The sequence below is a fragment of the Palaemon carinicauda genome, chromosome 2 (genome assembly GCF_036898095.1).
Source record: "Palaemon carinicauda isolate YSFRI2023 chromosome 2, ASM3689809v2, whole genome shotgun sequence".
Classification (NCBI taxonomy): Eukaryota; Metazoa; Arthropoda; class Malacostraca; order Decapoda; family Palaemonidae; genus Palaemon; species Palaemon carinicauda.
Window position 1 is genome coordinate 131,869,514 of NC_090726.1, and position 19,464 is coordinate 131,888,977.

Here is a 19,464-nt window from a genome sequence, read left to right on the forward strand (position 1 = left end):
TGAAAGACGAGGAACACGACTAGCATCGCGTTTCAAAGCACTAGAAACGCTAGTACTAACATCAAACGGACGAGAAAACACTCGTTTAGGCGGCTGAAGGCCAGAGTCACGTTCATCGCACTGGCGAACCGCAAGCAAAGGATCATCGTGAACCTGTCCATGCTCATAATCTACCATAAGAGAAGAAAGCTTAGACTGCATGTCCCGCAGGACAACCCACTTCGGGTCAACGGGAGTCTGAACGGGCCGTGACGTCGGTAACGTCTGCGCTGGCAAAACATTGCCTCTACCGAGACCCTCGGACTCCGTGTTACGCTTTCGCTTAACGGGCGAACAGCCATCCGATGACTGCAAGTGGTCAGAGCTGTCCCAATGGCTACAGCCAGGACGCTGGACCTGTCCTGAAGGGACTGACTTTCGCTTTAAGGGCCTAGATACCTTGCGCCAAGGTTTCTTATGCGATAAGTCGTCAGAGGACGAGGAGAACTTAGTTTCACCCGTCTTATGGTAAGGACGTTATTGACGAGAAACGTCTGATACCGAAGAGGGAACGTCTGTACGCTGGTTTACACCTCTCGCCCCCTTAAGTCCTACGACATTACTTCTCCCTGGTGCATGGGAGCCTGAAAGAGGTCTCGGACTAGGGGAGCGACAAGCACGAACAGACGAACCCTCGGTCGCAACACTAAACACATTTTGCGCACTTATCACTTTATCACTTAGGTTTTCTGCTTTACCACTTTTCAACAACTTTACATCGGACATTAACTGATTACGGTCCGAGGCTAAGCACTCAACTTTCTCGCCTAAAGCTTGAATCGCTAAAAACATATCCCGCATAGACGGTTCATGAGTGCTAGCAGGGGGTTCAGGAACAACCACTACAGGGGAAGGATTAGGTTCAGGGGCATGGGAGGAGGAAAATTCCAAAGATCTAGAGGAGCTTCTCCTCACCCTATCTCTTTCGAGCTTACGAGTATATTTTTCATACTCAAGCCATTCGAATTCCGACAAGACCACGCACTCCTCACACCGATCTCCTAATAGGCAGGATTTACCCCGGCAATTAGAACAAACAGTATGAGGGTCGATAGAGGCCTTGGGAAGACGTTTGTTACATTCTCTCGCACACTTGCGATAAACAGGAGAAGGGTCAGCCATTTTGAACAACCAAAGAAAATCCAAGTCAAAGCCAAATTCATCAACAAGAAACACAAGCCAAAAAAAGCGTTTCAAGAGTTTTATTGAAGAAACACACCGAACGCCAATAAAACAACCAAAACAAAGTACTTCACCAATTCGGTAGAAAAACTCGAGGTCAACAGCGAGCGGAACCAACTTGTCGGCAAGACCGACAGAGAAGAACTGGAGTGATTGACAAGTATATGCGGTATCTGGCCAATAGTCGGCGCTGGTGGGCACACCCGCAACCTTCACGGCGATCGCTCGCGAGTTTTTGGATCTGTCGGGCCGTCGGAGACGTCAGCTATTATATATTCACCGGCTAAGTTTAATATTTAAAAAAATACAATTAGATTCATAAACTAATGGAGACAAAACGTACGGCGTAGCAACCCCACCCACACGGGAAGGAAGCTACTCCGACGTAGTAAAGGTAACGTAGTAAAAGGGTGAACGACCTCAAAGAGAGAGAGAGAGAGAGAAAGACCGTAGTCAAACTCGATCGCGACCCATGAAATTACACCATGGTGGCCTAACTGCCGAGGGCTACACGGAGATATCGTACACTACACACACAAGCACGAACTCTGAAAAGGAAACTTACTGATTTCTATACTCAAATATATACATAAACACGAAAAAATTTTTTACATATATATTGAGTAAAAGAAAAGTAAGTGATTAAGTAAAGAAAAAAAATAATGGCTGCCAAGCGAGGACAAAGACAGGCACGTCTGTCCATTGTCCGAGCCAAAAGTGAAGTGAGACATTTCACCGGTGTGTGAGGGAGGGAGGGGTAGCAAGCTACCCCTCCCCCTACCCTTGCTAACTAGCGCGGGGTAGGAAACCCTCATTAAAATCTAATGGCTCGTCATTTCAGCTACGCCGAAAGTAATACCCAATGTAAATAGTGTGGTTTGTATTTCGGTTACGGAACAATCATGCCTTTCAGGAGAAAAACTTAACCAAAGGCAGCTCGAACTCCTTTAATTGCCGGGACTGAAATGACCAACTTATCCCTGAGATGGACCAGGAAATCCGCTATAATGGGCACGGATACTTCTACGGGTTCTATCTTCTTGTCCTTGCACCATTTAACGAACAACGTCCACTTGGATTGATAGACGGCAGTGGAAGATTTCCTCAGGTAAAGGGACATCCTCCTAGCTGTCTTGCTGGAGTACCCTTGTCTTTTCAGGAGACGCTGGATAACCTCCAGGCGTGAAGACGAAGGGCTTGTGGCTTTCCGTGGAACCGCTGAAAATGTGGTTGTCTCAATACAGTAGGTCTGGATTGTTGGGAAGAGGCCAGGGAGGGAGAGTGGCGAGACTCTTTAGGTCTGCGAACCACTCTCTCTCCGGCCACCAAGGCGCTACCAAAGTCATCTTTAGGTTGGTTGCTGCCCCCACCCTGTTGAGGACTTATCTTATTAGGGAGAAGGGGGGAAAAGCGTACACGTCTAGTCCGTCCCATCTGTGTTGAAAGGCGTCTTCCATTGCCGCCTTCGGGTCTGGGACAGGAGAACAGAATACGGGGAGTTGAGCGTTCAGCCTTGTTGCAAACAGATCCATTACCGGGGACCCCCACATCTGAATGACGTAGCTTGCTACTTGTGGGTGCAGGGACCACTCCGTCGCTACTACTTGTCCTGTTCTGCTGAGGCCGCCTGCTAGGACGTTCTTCTTCCCCGGAATGAATCTTGCTGTCAGGATGATTTTCTCCTTTTCCGCCCATTCCAGGATCTGAAGGGCCAGATCGCACAACTCCTTTGATCTCAGTCCCCCCTCCTTCTTTACGTATGCTACCACTGTTGCATTGTCCGACATCAGGGCCACCGAATTCCCTTTCAAGTCTTCCTTGAAGTGTTTGCAGGCTTCCTGGACCGCTCTCATCTCCAGGACATTGATGTGTAGGGACTTCTCGCTTTCTGTCCAAGTCCCCTTCGCTGTCTTTTCCCGGAGATGCGCTCCCCATCCTACCTTCGATGTGTCCGTAAACAGAAGGATTTCCGGAGGCTGGGCGGACAGTGGCATCCCTTTTAGTGTGTGTGACCGATCCTGCCACCACTCTAAGGCTTGTCTGGTCTCTTGCAGGACTGGAACCACTATGTCCGGGGAACTTTTCTGGCTCCACTTCTCCTTTAAGTTCCATTGAACCCTCCTTAGGTTCTGTCTCCCGTGTGGAACTAGTTTCTCTAAGGACACCAGATGTCCTACCAGCCTCTGCCAATCCTTCGCTCTTCTGGGATGACCTAGAAGGAAGGGACGGAGAACTTAGTCCAGGTTGTTTAGCCTGTCTATGGATGGGAAGGCCTTGACCTGCAACGAATCCAGGACTATTCCCAAATAGGTCATTCTGTTGGTTGGAGTCAACTGAGATTTCTCCAAGTTGACTATGATGCCCAGGTTTTTGCACAATTGCAGGAGGTCTTCGCCCTGCTGTTTCAAGTCTTCCTCTGAGGACGAAAGGAGTAGCCAGTCGTCCAGGTATCTGATAAGTCGAATCCCCCGTTCGTGGGCCCATACGGAGACTGTCATAAACACCCTCGTGAATACCTGGGGAGCCGTTGAAAGACCGAAGCACAGGGCCTTGAATTGTAAAACCTGGGCACCCCACTTCACCCGGAGAAACTTCCTGCTTGCTGGGTGAATAGGTACCTGGAAATAGGCGTCCTTGAGGTCTATTGAAATCATAAAGTTTCCCTCCCTCAAGGACGCCATGACAGTTCTTGGGGTGTCCATTTTGAACGTGATCTTGCGGATATATTTGTTGAGGGCTGACAGGTCTATCACTGGTCTCCAACCCCCGTCGCTTTTTCCACCAGGAACAGGCGGCTGTAGAACCCTGGACCTGGGAACTTCACTGCTTCCAAGGCCCCTTTCTGCAACATCGTCCCAACTTCCACGTCCAGTGCTGCTCTTTTCGCCGGGTCCTTGGGAACCAACCAGTCCACCCGACTTGCTGGAATCAGTGGAGGCGGGTCTTCCAAAAAGGGAATCCTGTAGCCCTCCTTCACTACTGTTACTGTCCACGGAACTGCTCCGTGGAGCTTCCATGCTTGCCATGAGAGACTGAGGCATCCCCCCACCTGAGGCTTGGGCAGGGGAGGGGGACCTCCCACCTTATCTCCTACGGGAGGATCGGCCCGCTCGGCCTCTTCTGGAGGATGAATATGCACTCCTGTAAGTTGGGGGCGTCGAAGGTCCCCTACGGGAGGGATTTGTTGACTGAGGCCATTGTCCAGATGAAGGTTCTCGCCTTCCTTGCGTCAGGGCGGAACGCGCAGTCGCGGGCGCTTCCGCCACGGGTCTCCTGAAGACGGGGCGCCGGGCCGTCTGAGGTTTAAGCACGGAGAGTTCACTCTTCTTGGCCATTTTATCTGCTAACTCTTCCGCCTTCTTGGTGGGAATAAGATGCTCTCCCCAAACGGAGATGTTCTTCAGTGCTTTCGCCTCTCTGTCGGGGATTCTCACAGGCAGGTTCTTGACCAGGGCGTCTCTTCTCCGCAGTACCCAGTTCGCGGAGAGAGCTAAGGACTGAAACGTTAGGAACTTTAGGGCGCGGCTACCTGACCCCAACAAATCGTTCAGAGCCTCACGTTTGGCCGGCTCCATAGAGTCTGTTGGGATCTGGGTGCCCACTAAGGTGGTAGCCCACCAGTCCAACCACGATGCCACATTAACCAAGTCCTTAGACATCTCCTCCATCATTACGGACTCGGACTGTGAGAAGAAGGTGGAAGCTGAAGACGAACTTTCGTCCGAGAAGCCCTGGCAAAGTATGTCCAGGGTTTCCTCTGTCTTGCACCCCCCGTTTGGTCTACCTTCCAAGGTGTAATATTTACTTTGGGACCTAAGTCCCTGCAGGAGTTTCGCCGCACTATAGCCTCTGCTGGAATCGCTATTGCGGGCTATAACTCTGTCTATGTGGGTCCTCCCTATTCCCACGTTTTTGGCCTCCGGAAGGGATAACGAGGACTTCTTCTGGGCAGGTGCGGCTAGGAACTTGTTCAAGCCCGAGGTCCACGCCGCCTCCTCTTGTGGGACGGGTTCCACCAGGCTGTTGTAGCCTCTAATCAAGGCTAGTACCCTCCTATACGCGGAGTCCTCCGTCGCCGACGTCGTCTCGCCGTCCACTTCCTCCGTCCTGCGCTGGGGAGAGGCATGGTCACGGGCACCTCCGTATTGACGAGACCCTCGGCTCCTCCTTTTCTCGTCGCCTGACATTTCCCTCTTCCTCGAAGTTCTGGTCGACGGGACGGGTTCTTCCGTGAAATAGTTCGACGGAGGTGCCCGTCCCCGTATATCATCTCGATGGGGGGACCTGTCGAGGCTGCCAATCCTAGGAGACGACTCCCTCCGCTGGTCAGATTGAGTGTCTCTAGGACGGGGCTTAGGCCTACAAGACGAGGCCCTCCGCTCATCGCCTGACTCCCTGGCGAGGCTCTTGGAGGCCCTTATAGGAGGACTGTCTCCTGCTCGCTCAGGTATCAAGCCTGAGGACTTAGATGGGCCTCTCAGCTTGTCTGGGACAAACACCCATGTCCCTTGCGGAGAGCTTGGTTTCCTGCTCTTGCTTGGAGGGGAACGGGGACTTTTCCTGTCCCGAGATCCTGTGGGAGACCGCGAAGGGGAGTTCCTCCTCACAGACCGATCTCTCTTCCTCCTGTGCCTCCTCCAATGTTCTTCACTCGACGAACAGGACGAGTCTGACTTGCCTTCGTACCTCGACCTCGTACCGGACGGTGGTTTCTTGGGGCTACGCCGTATTCCTGACGTAGAGGGAAGACAAAAACTCTTCGGAACTGATGCCTTGGTCGGTATCCACACAGACGAACGAGCCATGAAGGGGAAGGACTCGCTAAGGCCCTCCTCCATGTCCAGTGCGGACCTCAACGAAGTCCTTGGTACATCCCATGCCAGCAGATCCTCTTGCGGGGACTCTACTCTGCAGACGGCACCTTCCGTAGCTGAAGCACCTGAGACATTTACCCAGGAATCTGGTGATGAAAAGGGAACATTATTAGCCCACATGGGGTCCTCCGACGAGACGCGATCCCTACGTGCGAGACCCCCACTACACTCACCTACAGGCGCCTGATCTGCCATGGACAAAGAAGACTCCCCCGCAACATCACTCCCCTGGGAAAAAGGCACCATCTTTTTACAATTCATCGACTTACCTCGTCCCCTACCCTGGGTAGGGGAAGAAGAAGGAACTCTACCTGATCCCTCTTCTGCCGAGGTCGCAGGGGAAGACAAGCTTGTTTTCCTAGGAGACCGCTTCGAAGCCTTCTTCTTCGTGCCGAATTTCACCCATTGGATCTCGCTCCAATCGGCACATTCGGGACACGTGTCTGACGGCGAACACGCTTTGCCCCTACACGAGGTACACAACGAATGGGGATCCACATCGGGCTTGGACAAGAAAGCCCCACACGATTTCCCGGTTCTAGGGCCAGGACAACGGCGAGAGTGCTCCATAGCACAACACAAAGATTGCTAGACACAAGTACAAAGAAAAAGGGAAAGCACTAAAAACGCCAGTAAAAGCACACAGGAAGCAAGTAAAAGAACACAGCTAAGGCACTATTCACTCGTGAAGGAATCAAGACCATGTGGTAACGAACACAAAGGGGGTCGCACAGAGAATTGAGGAGCGGCGTGTGATAACACGACGCGACCAGAAAACTTACTGGAGAGGTCAGCCTAAACAACACACGGCCTACCCTGGGCATTGCTCTCGGGTCACGTTTTCCTCCGCAAGGCAGGTCACTATAGAAAATGGGAGTAGGGTAAACTACACAAAACTCTGGTCGTTTGAGAGGAGGTTCCAGTAACTCCTAAGAAAGTATTTAGAGGTAAGTCTCTGTGTCGGAACTTTGCTTATAATTAAAATTTACCAAACCAACGTTGAGATATGATGCTGGTTTCTCACTAAATTCCACTGTAACCCGCTTTTATAATGTTTGCCTTGCGCAGTAATTGTAAAAATTCTAATATATTCATAAGCTCGATTACAGCGATTTAGAAAAAAAAAAAGGAAGTCTGATCAGTGCAGCAGTCAAAAGAAGGTTGCATAATTACTCAAGGCACAGGAAGTTTAATATCATATATCACATCACTAATTGGTTGACTGCATAGTGCAGATTTACTCTATCTTTGTAAAACTAAGAAATAAACTCCAAAACAGGACTAAGGCCAAATGAATAAAACAAAATAAAGTGAGTTAATGTTTTTATTTTCACTCTGCTTCTATTAGTTGTACATACAAATCACTAGGATTTCAAGGCAGGGTAAATCTGTGAGGACTGTGGCAAAATTAAGGAAGGGGAAAAAGCCTCCTGAATATCAGGAAGCTGATGTTACTGAGGGAAGCCATCAATATTCACAATTTTCTGGCTCCAACTTCATACCATCATCAATTTTAATATAATTTAAAATTAAACTTTTTGGAAAACACAAGTTCCTTGATGTGCTTCATATAAAAAGGCTGAACAATGGGCTGGTTATGCTTTTTGCCTACTCCAGCTTGTCTTGCCAATAAAATAGCTACAAAACACTTTGTACCTCTTTAAAACCTCATCAAGCAAACTGTGCAATTCATCATACTTATCAAGAAAAGTCAAGAAATATAACTTTCTTAAAACTAATTTTTTTTTTCATCTTGCAGCTTACTGCCTAAACAACTCGAGAAAAAATGTGATGATGACAATGATGATGATCCGGACGACGACGACAACTATGATGATTATGATGACAGTAAGAAAATACCAAACAAGAAGTACTAAAGAATGGAAACTGCCACCTTGTCACACAATATACTTCCTTCTAATCTCAGACGGGTGGTACTGCCTCTCAACGGCATTTCCATACACAGAAGAAAATAAAACCTTATATTCATTCTTAAAATATACAATTATATATAACTATATACAGGATGGCATCTTTCATCAAGCCCTTCTCTTAAAACATAATAGTATCTTAATTATAAAAGGAAAATAAGCTTGTATTTGGGAACTGCATTATGGGCAATATTTGGTAAAAATTACCAAAGCATTAAGCAAATATAAAGTTCCTTTGAAAATGAAGTTGAACTTATTGTGTTTCAGTCATGTTTTAAATGAGAAAAAAATGGCCCGAGCTTGAAAAAGATCCTCCCATCAAAGGAAGGATATAACTGGAGTTTCTAACTAGAGAAGCAAATAATAATATTAAATTTAGTAACTGATCCTCCATAAATACATATCTCTTATATTACTCGTTCAACAATGCTTGAAAGGCACACATGAATCAATGCAGAATTTCTTACCATGTTTGGTCAACTTTTAGACTACTCACTGAGCATTCCCTCAATTTTGATGATTCCATTATCAGTCTTGGCAAACTATGCAGATATTTGATAACCTAAACAATCCAAGGAATTGCAAAAGCAACCATGGTAAAAAAGGACAATAGAAACATTAAAAACTAAGATTCTGTACCTACGGATACATAAAAAATAAATTTGTTTTAATTTTCAATATAGTAAACAGGTCTTATAAAACTGAGAAGGGATACCTTCACATTCATTCACACACTCTCGGAAGACCCAAAATACAGTTTGGAGAATGCTTTAGTGATATATAAATATATCTATTTTACCTGTACACCATACTTGTAATGATGCCCCTCCAGTGTAAAAGACTTAAGCTTCTGCAGCTTCAAGATGAGAAAGAATAGTCAGATTGGTGCCAAGAGCCTAACATGTCAACCAGCCCTATTGATCTAGATACTGACTACCATAACTTGCTAGGGAAAGGCACCCTCCTCGTCTTCTCCACCGACAGTATCTGACTATGCTTTAACTGTCAAATTGAAATGTGACATCCAAAGAAATTTCAGAAACAATTACCTACTAAGAATTTTGAGGAGCACCCTCGTCGTATCTATAACTATTCCTTAGTATGGGTCCCTGCTATTATCTCTGAAGCTTAATAACTACTATTTTAGAAATATAATTTAATGTCTTTGAAAAAGGAAAAATTTGAAAGAACAGCTCGCATAATTTGATTCAAAACTATGGCATGGTCCAAATTCAGTGGCTCAACAAGAAACACAATATTAAGGAACCATGGTAGTAAACAACCATATCCCTATCTTCACCAACCAAAAGGGATGGTCACTACAAGAAATAACCCAAGCATAGTTACCTCCATAACATCCAACCTTTCCTGGGTTGGGATAAAAAAAAAAAATGTTTGAAAATTACTGAAAGCCTCCAAACACGAAGACTTAGAATTTGAAAATTGCTCCAAAATATCCACCAAGAATTAAGAGAATTTTGGCCAGAAGGGAATTTCTCAAAATATCGAGCAATCTAACAAAGGCCAGATTAAGAAATCATTCATCTTTGGTTTCTCTGTTTCTACTTGCATTACATATATGACAATATCTAGTCCTTGGCATATCTTTCTTGATGACAAGGAATTTCAAAACCACTTTTGTCTAAGCCATGTGAAAGGAAGCGTGTAGTCCAACTTTAGCAAAGAGGTGACCATACACCTTTCATGGTTGCCTATGCACCTTAAGATGCAATGATTAACTGGGAAAATAGAGGTTTCTCAAGACAGGAGCTATACAATCGTGCTTTACCTTTAAAAAAAAAAATATAAATCATTGTCACAATAGCCCAGCAGTACAAGGCAATTGTTGAAATAAGTTAATGTCCTGTTTTAATCCGGCAGGTAAAATAATCTTTAGGACTCTTACAAGATCTCTACATTCACTGTAAAGGCATCTGTCTTTTTTTGCCTGTTTATGTAACCAAATATTGTCTTGTCATGCTGATACCCGTTTTCCTTGTTTTGGGCTACTGACCAAGTTATGTTCACCTACTGTCAAGGATTACATTCTCCTACAAATGTCCTAAAATCAACTGCTGTACTTCTTATCTTCAGAAATATATCAGAAATTGAAGGTCTTATTGTAACTGCGCCTTAACCCAACTCCATAAATCATAAATTACGTAAGAATTATGTTGAAATTCCTGTTTAACACCATGGTTGTAATTGCCCTCATGCCAAATTCCTTGCTTCAATCCTAAGGGAAGTCCGACATATTAATAGTATGCAGTGCTATTTAATCTTTAATCTTCTGGAAATTATTTTTTGCTACCTTTTCAAAATAAAAAATTTGGATAACCAGATATATGAACTGCTAAAGTTAGCAAAAAATTATTTAGCCAGACCAGTTAGAATTCCTAATGGTAAGACTATCCAAAAGGAGTATTAAATCTGGCTTTATGAGACAACACAGTATATCCTTGAATAAACTCTTGATCGCTTTCAAAGTCTGCCACACAAACTGTGGTCAACAGGCCTACCGCATCGAGTAAACAATTTTTTACTGAAACTGTATACTGTAAACTACCCCTGATGCTTTTCAATCGGATGATATTGGAAGGCAAGCATTGAATGTCAATCGTTACCACATTTCATCCTCTGGTCTTGATGCTCTCCAGACAATCACTATTAAGGGAGTTTATCCAACACAGCCAATTAAATCTTAGACCATATTGAGAAGCAGGGCAAACAAATATGAAAAAAGCAACGAAGACTTAGATATTTTTCATTTATAAAAAAAAAAAACAAAAAAAAAAAAAAAAAAACTTTCTTTGGAATAGGTAGTGTCATACAAGTACCTCTAGAGAAGGATGATGAACTATCAAAAGTGATAGTGACCTATTACCCTCCAGTCCAACACTCAATACATAGAAAAGCAGTATCTATTTACAATAGCCTCTATCATATCCTGAATACTGTAAGTGTAATTTACAGCATCCACTATCAGATCAGGATCCTTGCAGTTGAATATAATTTTTGTGCAAGTCTCATCATAGTATTTCCTGCACACTTAAGAACTGTATGCCTACTTACGGAGAGCAGTATTTACTGAACATTTCCTGCGAGTCTCACTGCCCAATTAACATCCTTTACTAAGTCATTCCAAAAGCTAAGCTAGTCTGATCAGCAATAATGGATTTGACTAATGAGACCTCTGTGTGAAGGCTCTCTTGTGAGCATAAATTTTTTCTGCCAATCTCGGGGCAAGAAATGGGCACCAAATTATAAGCTTTATTGCTAGTTAGTAGATCGTCCCTGGTTTCTCTCGTAAAATATTCATTTATTTCCTATTAATCTGAACCTAATAGTTATGATAACTTGCCTATAGTATTATTCCTATTCACATGTCTGTTATTCATCACTAACACCGTCATCAGCATCTGGGGAAAATAATGACGACGACCTATTACCTTATCTCCTCCTCCTCTTATGCCTATTGATGTAAAGGGCCTCAATAACCTTGTGAACCTCTTAAATTTTTTACCCTTAGACTGTCCAAGCAGCATTGCAGTATTTCATAAGCAAACAGTCATAAGGCAAGACATACAGATAACAAAGAATTGGCATGAGAATGCCCCAATTAGTTTCAATCCTTTGTAGCTTAAATAGTTGCATTGTAATTCACCCTCATGAATAGTCACACTCAAGCAACACAAGGTGCATTGTATCACCTGTCTTTGAAGTCCTTTTTAAAATTTAGATGGTCCCAAAAACTCAATATATCTTCAAAATCCTGTCTAGTCTTTTCTCTATATCTGCCATCTCATCCCCTCCTGCTAGATGCCGAGCTCAGTGTAGCTAGTTTGAACTACATTATTCATGTTTTCCCCATTCAAAATGTTTGTAAATCACCTTCACTATCAAATGTGTGTAATTATGTTATCTGTGGGCCAAAAATTCCAGATATTTTATTCCCTAACTAAAAACTATGGAAAGATTGTCTTTGTTAATTCAAACTGAAGAAAATTTGATTAGCCAGTTTAAGGCTAAAGGACTCAATGCCTTAATTTTTCACACCTCTTTAAATAACATTTATTCACATCATCAGAAGTTACAATGATGATAAATATCATGAAGATCCTCTTAGTGGCCTTGCCATTTCAGCTGCAGGATTTTGTTATTCAACAGTAGCAAGTTATATGTAAATACCCCCAAACTCCAGAGGTGCTGTAATATAGTACCTTGTTTTTAATTATCCGTCTGGTTATCCAGACCATGACAAACTGCTGTTAGGGGCTCATGGCTTTAGGCCAGGGGCAAACTAATTTTTTTCCCTTTCTTTAATGAGCGATGCAGTCTTGTGTCAACGTATTTATGTTGATGTTTTGTGGTGTAACAAACACACAAACACAAAATATAGAAACTAAAAATTGCATTAAAAAGCCGAATAAATTTTCTATGAAGCACTTATGGTTAATAAGGATATTTAGGTCGAATACTACTGCTTTCGGTGTGAACAGATACTCAGTATGTAACAATAGTAGAGGTAGCCCTACATGCATTGCAGAGGGAAGGGACTACATGACGAAAGTTGTTGCCATTAGCCTCAATTTGGAGCATAGGTGCCATCAAGGATTTAAGGGTGCTGAAAGCCCCTCCAAAGTAATAGTGATCAGGGAAAAGTATTTCCTATTTAATATTCATTGATGAATGAAGTTGATATCCCTTCATATGTACTATTGGGCAACTGGGGATTTTATCCTGTATTTTCACTTAATGTAACCCAGGCATACATTTAAATAAACCCAGAAAAGAAAGCCAAACAAAGACTAAGGCATGAACTTGTTTCAGCTGTACTAAAGCCTGAATCCATTAATAACCAATTACCTAGTCCATTTCTTTTATCGAGGCAGATTTGCACCGACTCGCAGCGGTGCCCTTTTAGCTCTGAAAATTTTCCTGATCGCTGATTGGTTAGAATTATCTCGTCCAACCAATCAGCGATCAGGAAACTTTTCCGAGCTAAAAGGGCACCGCTGCAAGTCGGTGCCAATCTGCATCGCTAAAAGAAATTGACCGTAGAACACTATTACAATCAGCATTACTGCTTGACCCTCTTCTACTCCACTGCAGGTGGTCAGCTCTGTAAAAGTAGAGTTTGACTCATTGGGCTGGATAACCTCCTCCTTATAACAATAATTATTCACTGCAGGTTGTCTTTTTTTTTCTATCAATGCTATTTTGTCTTCTTGTTTTTTTCTATCAATGCTATTTTGGCAGCTACTCCATCTAAAGAAAACTTAATTTTTGTCTAACCCCATGAAGGGAAAGCCAATGAGAAAAAAAAACAACTTATGACAACGATAATGTTACACCACTTTCAAGAAAAGTTCCCCCTATTAGGCTTGTCTTCCATCATTTAATTCTGTGGAAGTCAATAACCCTTATATTGCACAATTTAGTGACTTCCACTTCCAAGCTTTGGAATTCCCACTGATTTTCTCCCACAAGACTCAAACCTTCCTTCTTAAAAGTGACCAACTATCCCATTGTAACCCTTGTATCTAGAGCAAGGTAATGATCAGACAAGTAAAAAAATTATACACTTCGACCATAAACTTCACCACACCATTGCCATATCCAGTACAGTATATATACTATGATATATGTCACTGCATAAAGGATGGTTCACCACACTCACAGTATGTAACCATGTGAAAAAAACAAATCAATTACCATAACAAATTCACATACTATAATGGCCTTTGAAGAATGAAAGGGATAGACTTATGGCAATAGAATTAATCACCAAGTACCCATGGTATTAAAAGAGTAAGTTATGTTGTAGCTTACTATTTGGAATATATTCTTCCAGAAGTGGGATGCTCTACTAGCACAGTTTAAAATTTTCTTTAGTCTAAATAAGAATTCAGCTCTTGACTTAAAATGTGCCAACCAGGCATTGAGTAAAATAAAATTGTTTCTTGTATAGACAATAAGTCAACTAAATTCAAGATTCACATTTCGTCAACAAAACCTGGGAAGAAACAGGTTATTTCACTGCCAAACTAAATACAAATGACACTATATTAACTACAAATATTCCTTTAGTTATACAGAAATATTAAGAATATGAACAAGAACAAAAATATACAAAACTTGCTTTGGCCTTCATAGGGCACCATTCAGTCTTGCTACTAAAGAAATTCCTTGGAGGATTTGGCTGAAGATACCATATTTGTCAAGTTTCCAAAAAACTGTCATATCAAATTGCTCATACAAAATCTACCCTCTTTCTTCATGAAAAAGCTTCTAAAATAAAAAATAATTTAGACGAGAAGTGACAGTTATCCTAAATAAATATGTAAACGAGGCTTCAACACCAAAAATCCTCTAACAATTATATTTTAGGAAACCTCACATCATCATTACATATCCTTTCAAAATCTTATGACTACTTACCCGGATTTGTTAACTTTCTTTAAAAAAAATTTCACAGTTATCTGACAAAGTGTGAGACCATCATTACATGACTGTTCATTTTCTAGATGAAAAAATAAATAACTTCCCACGAACAGGAGCCAGTGTTAGAGTAAGACATTAATTCTAGAAAATCTATAATTCTACATTTGTTCTCTTATTTACAAGAAACAAAATTTTTCACATAAAGTCTGCTATGTCATTCTCTCAATATATATAATAGTATTCTATCCATTTACACTCACTTTTAGCCTCTCAGACAAAGAAAAACATGGGAGTTTTTACATCTTAAACAATAGTTCTCTTTAGTACAAACTTATAGGTTTTGCTACCAGACTATTCAGACAATCTAGGCTGTACAAATATGGCAGGGTTATATAGACTCCCACATGTTTCATCGTAAAAGATTTCTTGATTGCCCTTCAACAGTCCTCAGTCCTTTCCCCCCTAACCCCAAAAACCCAATTCCCTCAATCCCAGTACTTCTGTATTAATTCTATTCACAAAAGAATAATTTACATCATCTAAAACTTGTACTGCACAAAGAGGGGTAAATTACTTTTAAGATTTATTCGTGGTGTGTGTGATGTACTGTACTGTATGATGACCACTTGGTCAACATTTAGTGAATCAACTAATTATTAACATTTAAATATGGCTATTCTATCTGCAACATTCACTTTCTTCAGGTTACACAAACATATGCAAAATCAATAATCAACAATCATGAAAATTATGTTGCACACTTTTTAGGTAAAAATAAAGTAACTAAAAATCATAACAGTAATGCCAACATGTAAGCAGTTTTGAGAGAGAAATGCAATAAAAGAAAGAAATCCTGTTCATGATAACCAATGAGTTGCTACAAGTCTCATTTGTAGCAATATGCAACAGTTGCCTCAAATGCAACTAATAAAATCCCATCAGGTACATGACACTAGTCTGGTAGTGTGACACATTTTACCTAGGTACAGTTGCTCACCGGAAAAATCACAATTTCATATCGCTGTGTACAGATGCAACGCACAAGTCCATTTTCAGCTGACTGTCCATTACTACACCATGGCAACTTTGCTACAAGTTACCATGCCACTTGCAAACAGGCACAACATAATCCACACAAACTGGGTTCATCAGTTCATCAGGGATATAATTGTGAATCCTCCATCTTGTGACAGTTAATCTTAAAACTCTGGAGGAAATCACATCTTATCTATTTGTGTTTTCCTACACAAGGTGGTGTTTAGTGTTTAAGCTTACCAAGTTGTATTTAGGTTAACACTAACTTCAACCCACCTCTTACGAACCTGTTTGACTTGCACTAATGGACCACCACTTACTTGTGGGTGAATAACTGACAACTTGAGGATCACTACCTATATGGCTGAAACTTCTGACTAAATCATATTAGTACAGTTACTCATCCTCATATGGTGGTCCATCGTCATCCATCCTAGGTCGTTTGGTTAGAGGTTCATCTTGTGCGGCAGCCATTACTACACCTTCTGCCTCCACTATTTCTTCCACATATTCAGTGGAATTTGGTGCAGTGGTCACAGTTCCAACCATTACTGCAGTACCTGTACTACTATTACTACTGGTTTTAACAACACTATTTCCACTGCCACCTGTCATATGTCCCGCAGTAGATGTTGTACTGACACGTTTAACCTCACCATTCACTGTCACATATCCACCACTGGAAAACAAGAAATTCATCATTATATGCAAGGAAGGGTATTCTAGAATACAAACAAACCCTTACAACTTTGATAAACTAGTATCTATTACTATCTTGGCCTTTTGAGTGGCAACTCCTTACCAAATGACTTGGCTCTTAAGCCCAAAGGAAAACAAAAATTAAATTACTATACAAGTTATTTTTGTAGCGTTGAATAAATTACATATTTTGTAAGATTTACATATGTATATGTGAGGAAAAAACCTGTTATTTACTGGATTTAAAATATGTCCAAATGCACCCCAGAATAGACAGATTTATCGTATTTGACGGCCTATAAGAAGCACCCTCGTTTCAGCAGGTCAGATTCAGGAAAAAAGTTTTTAGTGTATTTAAACATATATTGTTGAAAATAGACTAGCTGTACATTGCACAAGCAAACACATCTTATATTTCCGAGCATAAGATGATCATTAATGCATAGGCTTAGCTTTTGTTGTATACTTAAAAATCCAAAGTAAATAACATAGACAATTTTATACCATGCTTTTGCTAAACATGCAACATAATACGGAAACCATTGCTTTGTTTACGTTTTATCCCTGATCATAACGAACAAATGCATTTAAACATTTGTGCATAAGGTAGCTTTTGCAGCAATAGTTATCTTACCAAGTATTGGTTATGAAATAATAATGTTATTAATTTTGATTTGTAATTACTAAGGATAATCCTTAGTAATTACAATTAATTGAAATAAGAGCAATTCTATATCAAGTTTTTCCTAATAAACACTGCCTAGAACAGAAAACATTGTTTTGTTTGTTTCATCGCCAATCACAATGAAAAAAAAAAACGCATTTACACATTCAAGTGATAACTAAAATACTAAGAGCTTATTTGTAAAGATGTTATTTCAAATATTTTACTTGCCATATCACTAAAAATTTCTACACGTCGCATAATAGAAAATACATTTCATTTGTGTTTAGTTAATAATAAAGTACCACTAATGACAGTATGATGTGAGAGAAGATGGCGATTGAATCGAGAAAGTGAGGATAATTAGAATCATGGTAGATTTTTAATGAAAAATATATAAGCTACTCTAAATTTGATTAATACCGTTATTAATGGTACATTAAAATTATCGAAGGCTTAGGAAGGAGAAAGTTAAAAGATAAAAGATTGCTGAGAACGTAACCAAAACTTGATGTTTACATTTTGTCAGATGATGTTTATAAATGAAAGTAACAGCATTTCAGTCTAAAATGCTTTCATTATAACGAATTAATTTTTAAAACACCGGTAATAATACAATTATACCAGCCATAAAAATAAAATAAGGATGCACGGAGTTTAGTACAGGTAAAAGTACCTAGTGCAATCTGGGTTAGATTAGCATAAGTCTACAGTAGGTCTCAAACTATACCTGCAATGTATAAGACGCAGGGCGATTTTCTTAGCCAAATTTTTGGGAAAAAAGTGCGTCCTATAGGCCATAAAATACGGTAATGAAAAACACATCCCATGGCACTCAAAGGGTTAAGACATCATTAACATGAAAACAGGATGACTTTCATAGATTCTATCAGGACTTGCCCCTAAAATTTGACTTTCATCAGTTGGTGCTGTCACAATTATTCTGAACAAGACTATTATTTGTAATCACAGTAATCCCTTGAAAATCCTGAATCATATTTTTATATTCATAATAGAACAAGTTCAGAAAATATTAGTTTCACAAGAAATTTTTTCATAAAAGCCCATATAAATTGTAAAACCCTGTCTCACAAGACTTGCTAGCATAAATTTTAGCTTTAGAATATTCCAACCATGTTCCAGCCTGATCCCGCTTACTGAGGCCATCTTCAACCGTTCCTCACTTTTTTTTTTTTTCAAAACTTAATGCATGTTCTAAAATAAACTGTGCCTGAATTAATAGTTAGGGTGGGTTTTGGAAAAGCTTTAAGACTTTTTCGAATACACGAACAGTAGTACAATGCATATGATGTGCCTAGAGATGAGGAAGCTCAATAGTCAAACCACAATCAATATAACTTAATAAGCCAAAGGTCAAACTAATTTTAGTAAACTTCACTACAATTGTACATTGTAGTAGGTAACACTTCAGAGAAAGTGAAATTATTAGGAACGCTTCCTGTAAAACAAAGTCACTGAGTTTGTAAACACATGATCAAGTGTTTTTTATTAATTTCATGAAGTGTTATGAAAATATTTTTCCTATATTTTTTCTATCCATCACTTGCAAAATTAATAAAAGTGCTTTTGATCACAAGCTAAGCAAAGTGTTACCTGGTAAATGTAAAGCTGTTAGATGTTTCCTTGGCTTCCTGTTAAGTGTACAGGTTAATTAGTAAAAGTAACTCGATAAACCAAAATCCTTGTTCCCTACAAGGTCCAGCACTTTGCTGCAGTAGAGGGGCTTGAGTGTCCCAATGATGGGCTGGGCAATGGCGGAGGGGTAGTTTATCCACCCTGGCAGGCTCAACCATACCGCTAAGGCCAGTTCTGAGAGACCAGACCAAGACTGGACCCCTATAGGCCTTCTCCTTTATTTTAAGATAGGCAAAGGCTAGGAGAGGGAAAACTCCAAATTCAAACCAAACAAGACCCCAACGGCGGAGCTTCCCAGCACCGGCGGAAGAGGGCAATGCCTGTCGGGCAGGCAACAAGGCGGGCCTTGACATAACAAGAACCCGGCAGCCCGATGCAACCAACATCGGAGAAGCCGCCTGTCTCATATGTCTTGAGCCGCGGTGAAAATGATGTCGGCCAAGTGTGTGTGCGTGGCCGTTGCAAAGCCACGACCACCCAAAACAATATACCTAGCTACTGGCATTCTGTCGTTTCCTCCACCCTTCTTCATCTCTTTCTCACCATCATCACCACCACCAGCAAGTCCTGAGGCGACAGCACTGTGGGTGAAGGGGGCAGGCCTGGATAGCTGGAAGCCCTTAGCCCACGACTGCACTCAGGCGGCGAGTCTAAGATTCAGTCGCTCTCTGGCGACGGTGCCGTGACACCAGAGTTCGGCAGCTGGACCCGTGACTGGGCTGGCCTATTGAGGACACCGCAGCCCACCCCACATGGGGAGGCCCCTAGAAAAGGTGGGGTAAACATCGGACACGGCAAACCCGTCTGGTCAGCTCACCGCGGCTGGCGGACATCCCACTAATGCAGTCAAAATAACAAGAAAAAAATATTAACCTTAGGTGCGTGGAACATCCGCACCCTCCAAGACGTGACGAACACCAACCGCCCGGAACGACGTACA

At 41.7% G+C, this 19,464-nt stretch overlaps 1 protein-coding gene across 1 annotated transcript in view; it reads right to left on the reverse strand.

Annotated features, from left to right (window-relative positions):
- Positions 1-7,405: 7,405 nt before the first annotated feature.
- Positions 7,406-19,464, reverse strand: part of LOC137627118 (uncharacterized) — a 46,280-nt gene continuing 34,221 nt past the window's right edge. The window contains exon 3 of the mRNA XM_068358161.1: positions 7,406-16,184. Within this exon, the coding sequence (XP_068214262.1) occupies positions 15,902-16,184 (283 nt within the window). The 3' untranslated portion in view covers positions 7,406-15,901. The remainder of the gene's footprint in view (positions 16,185-19,464) is intronic.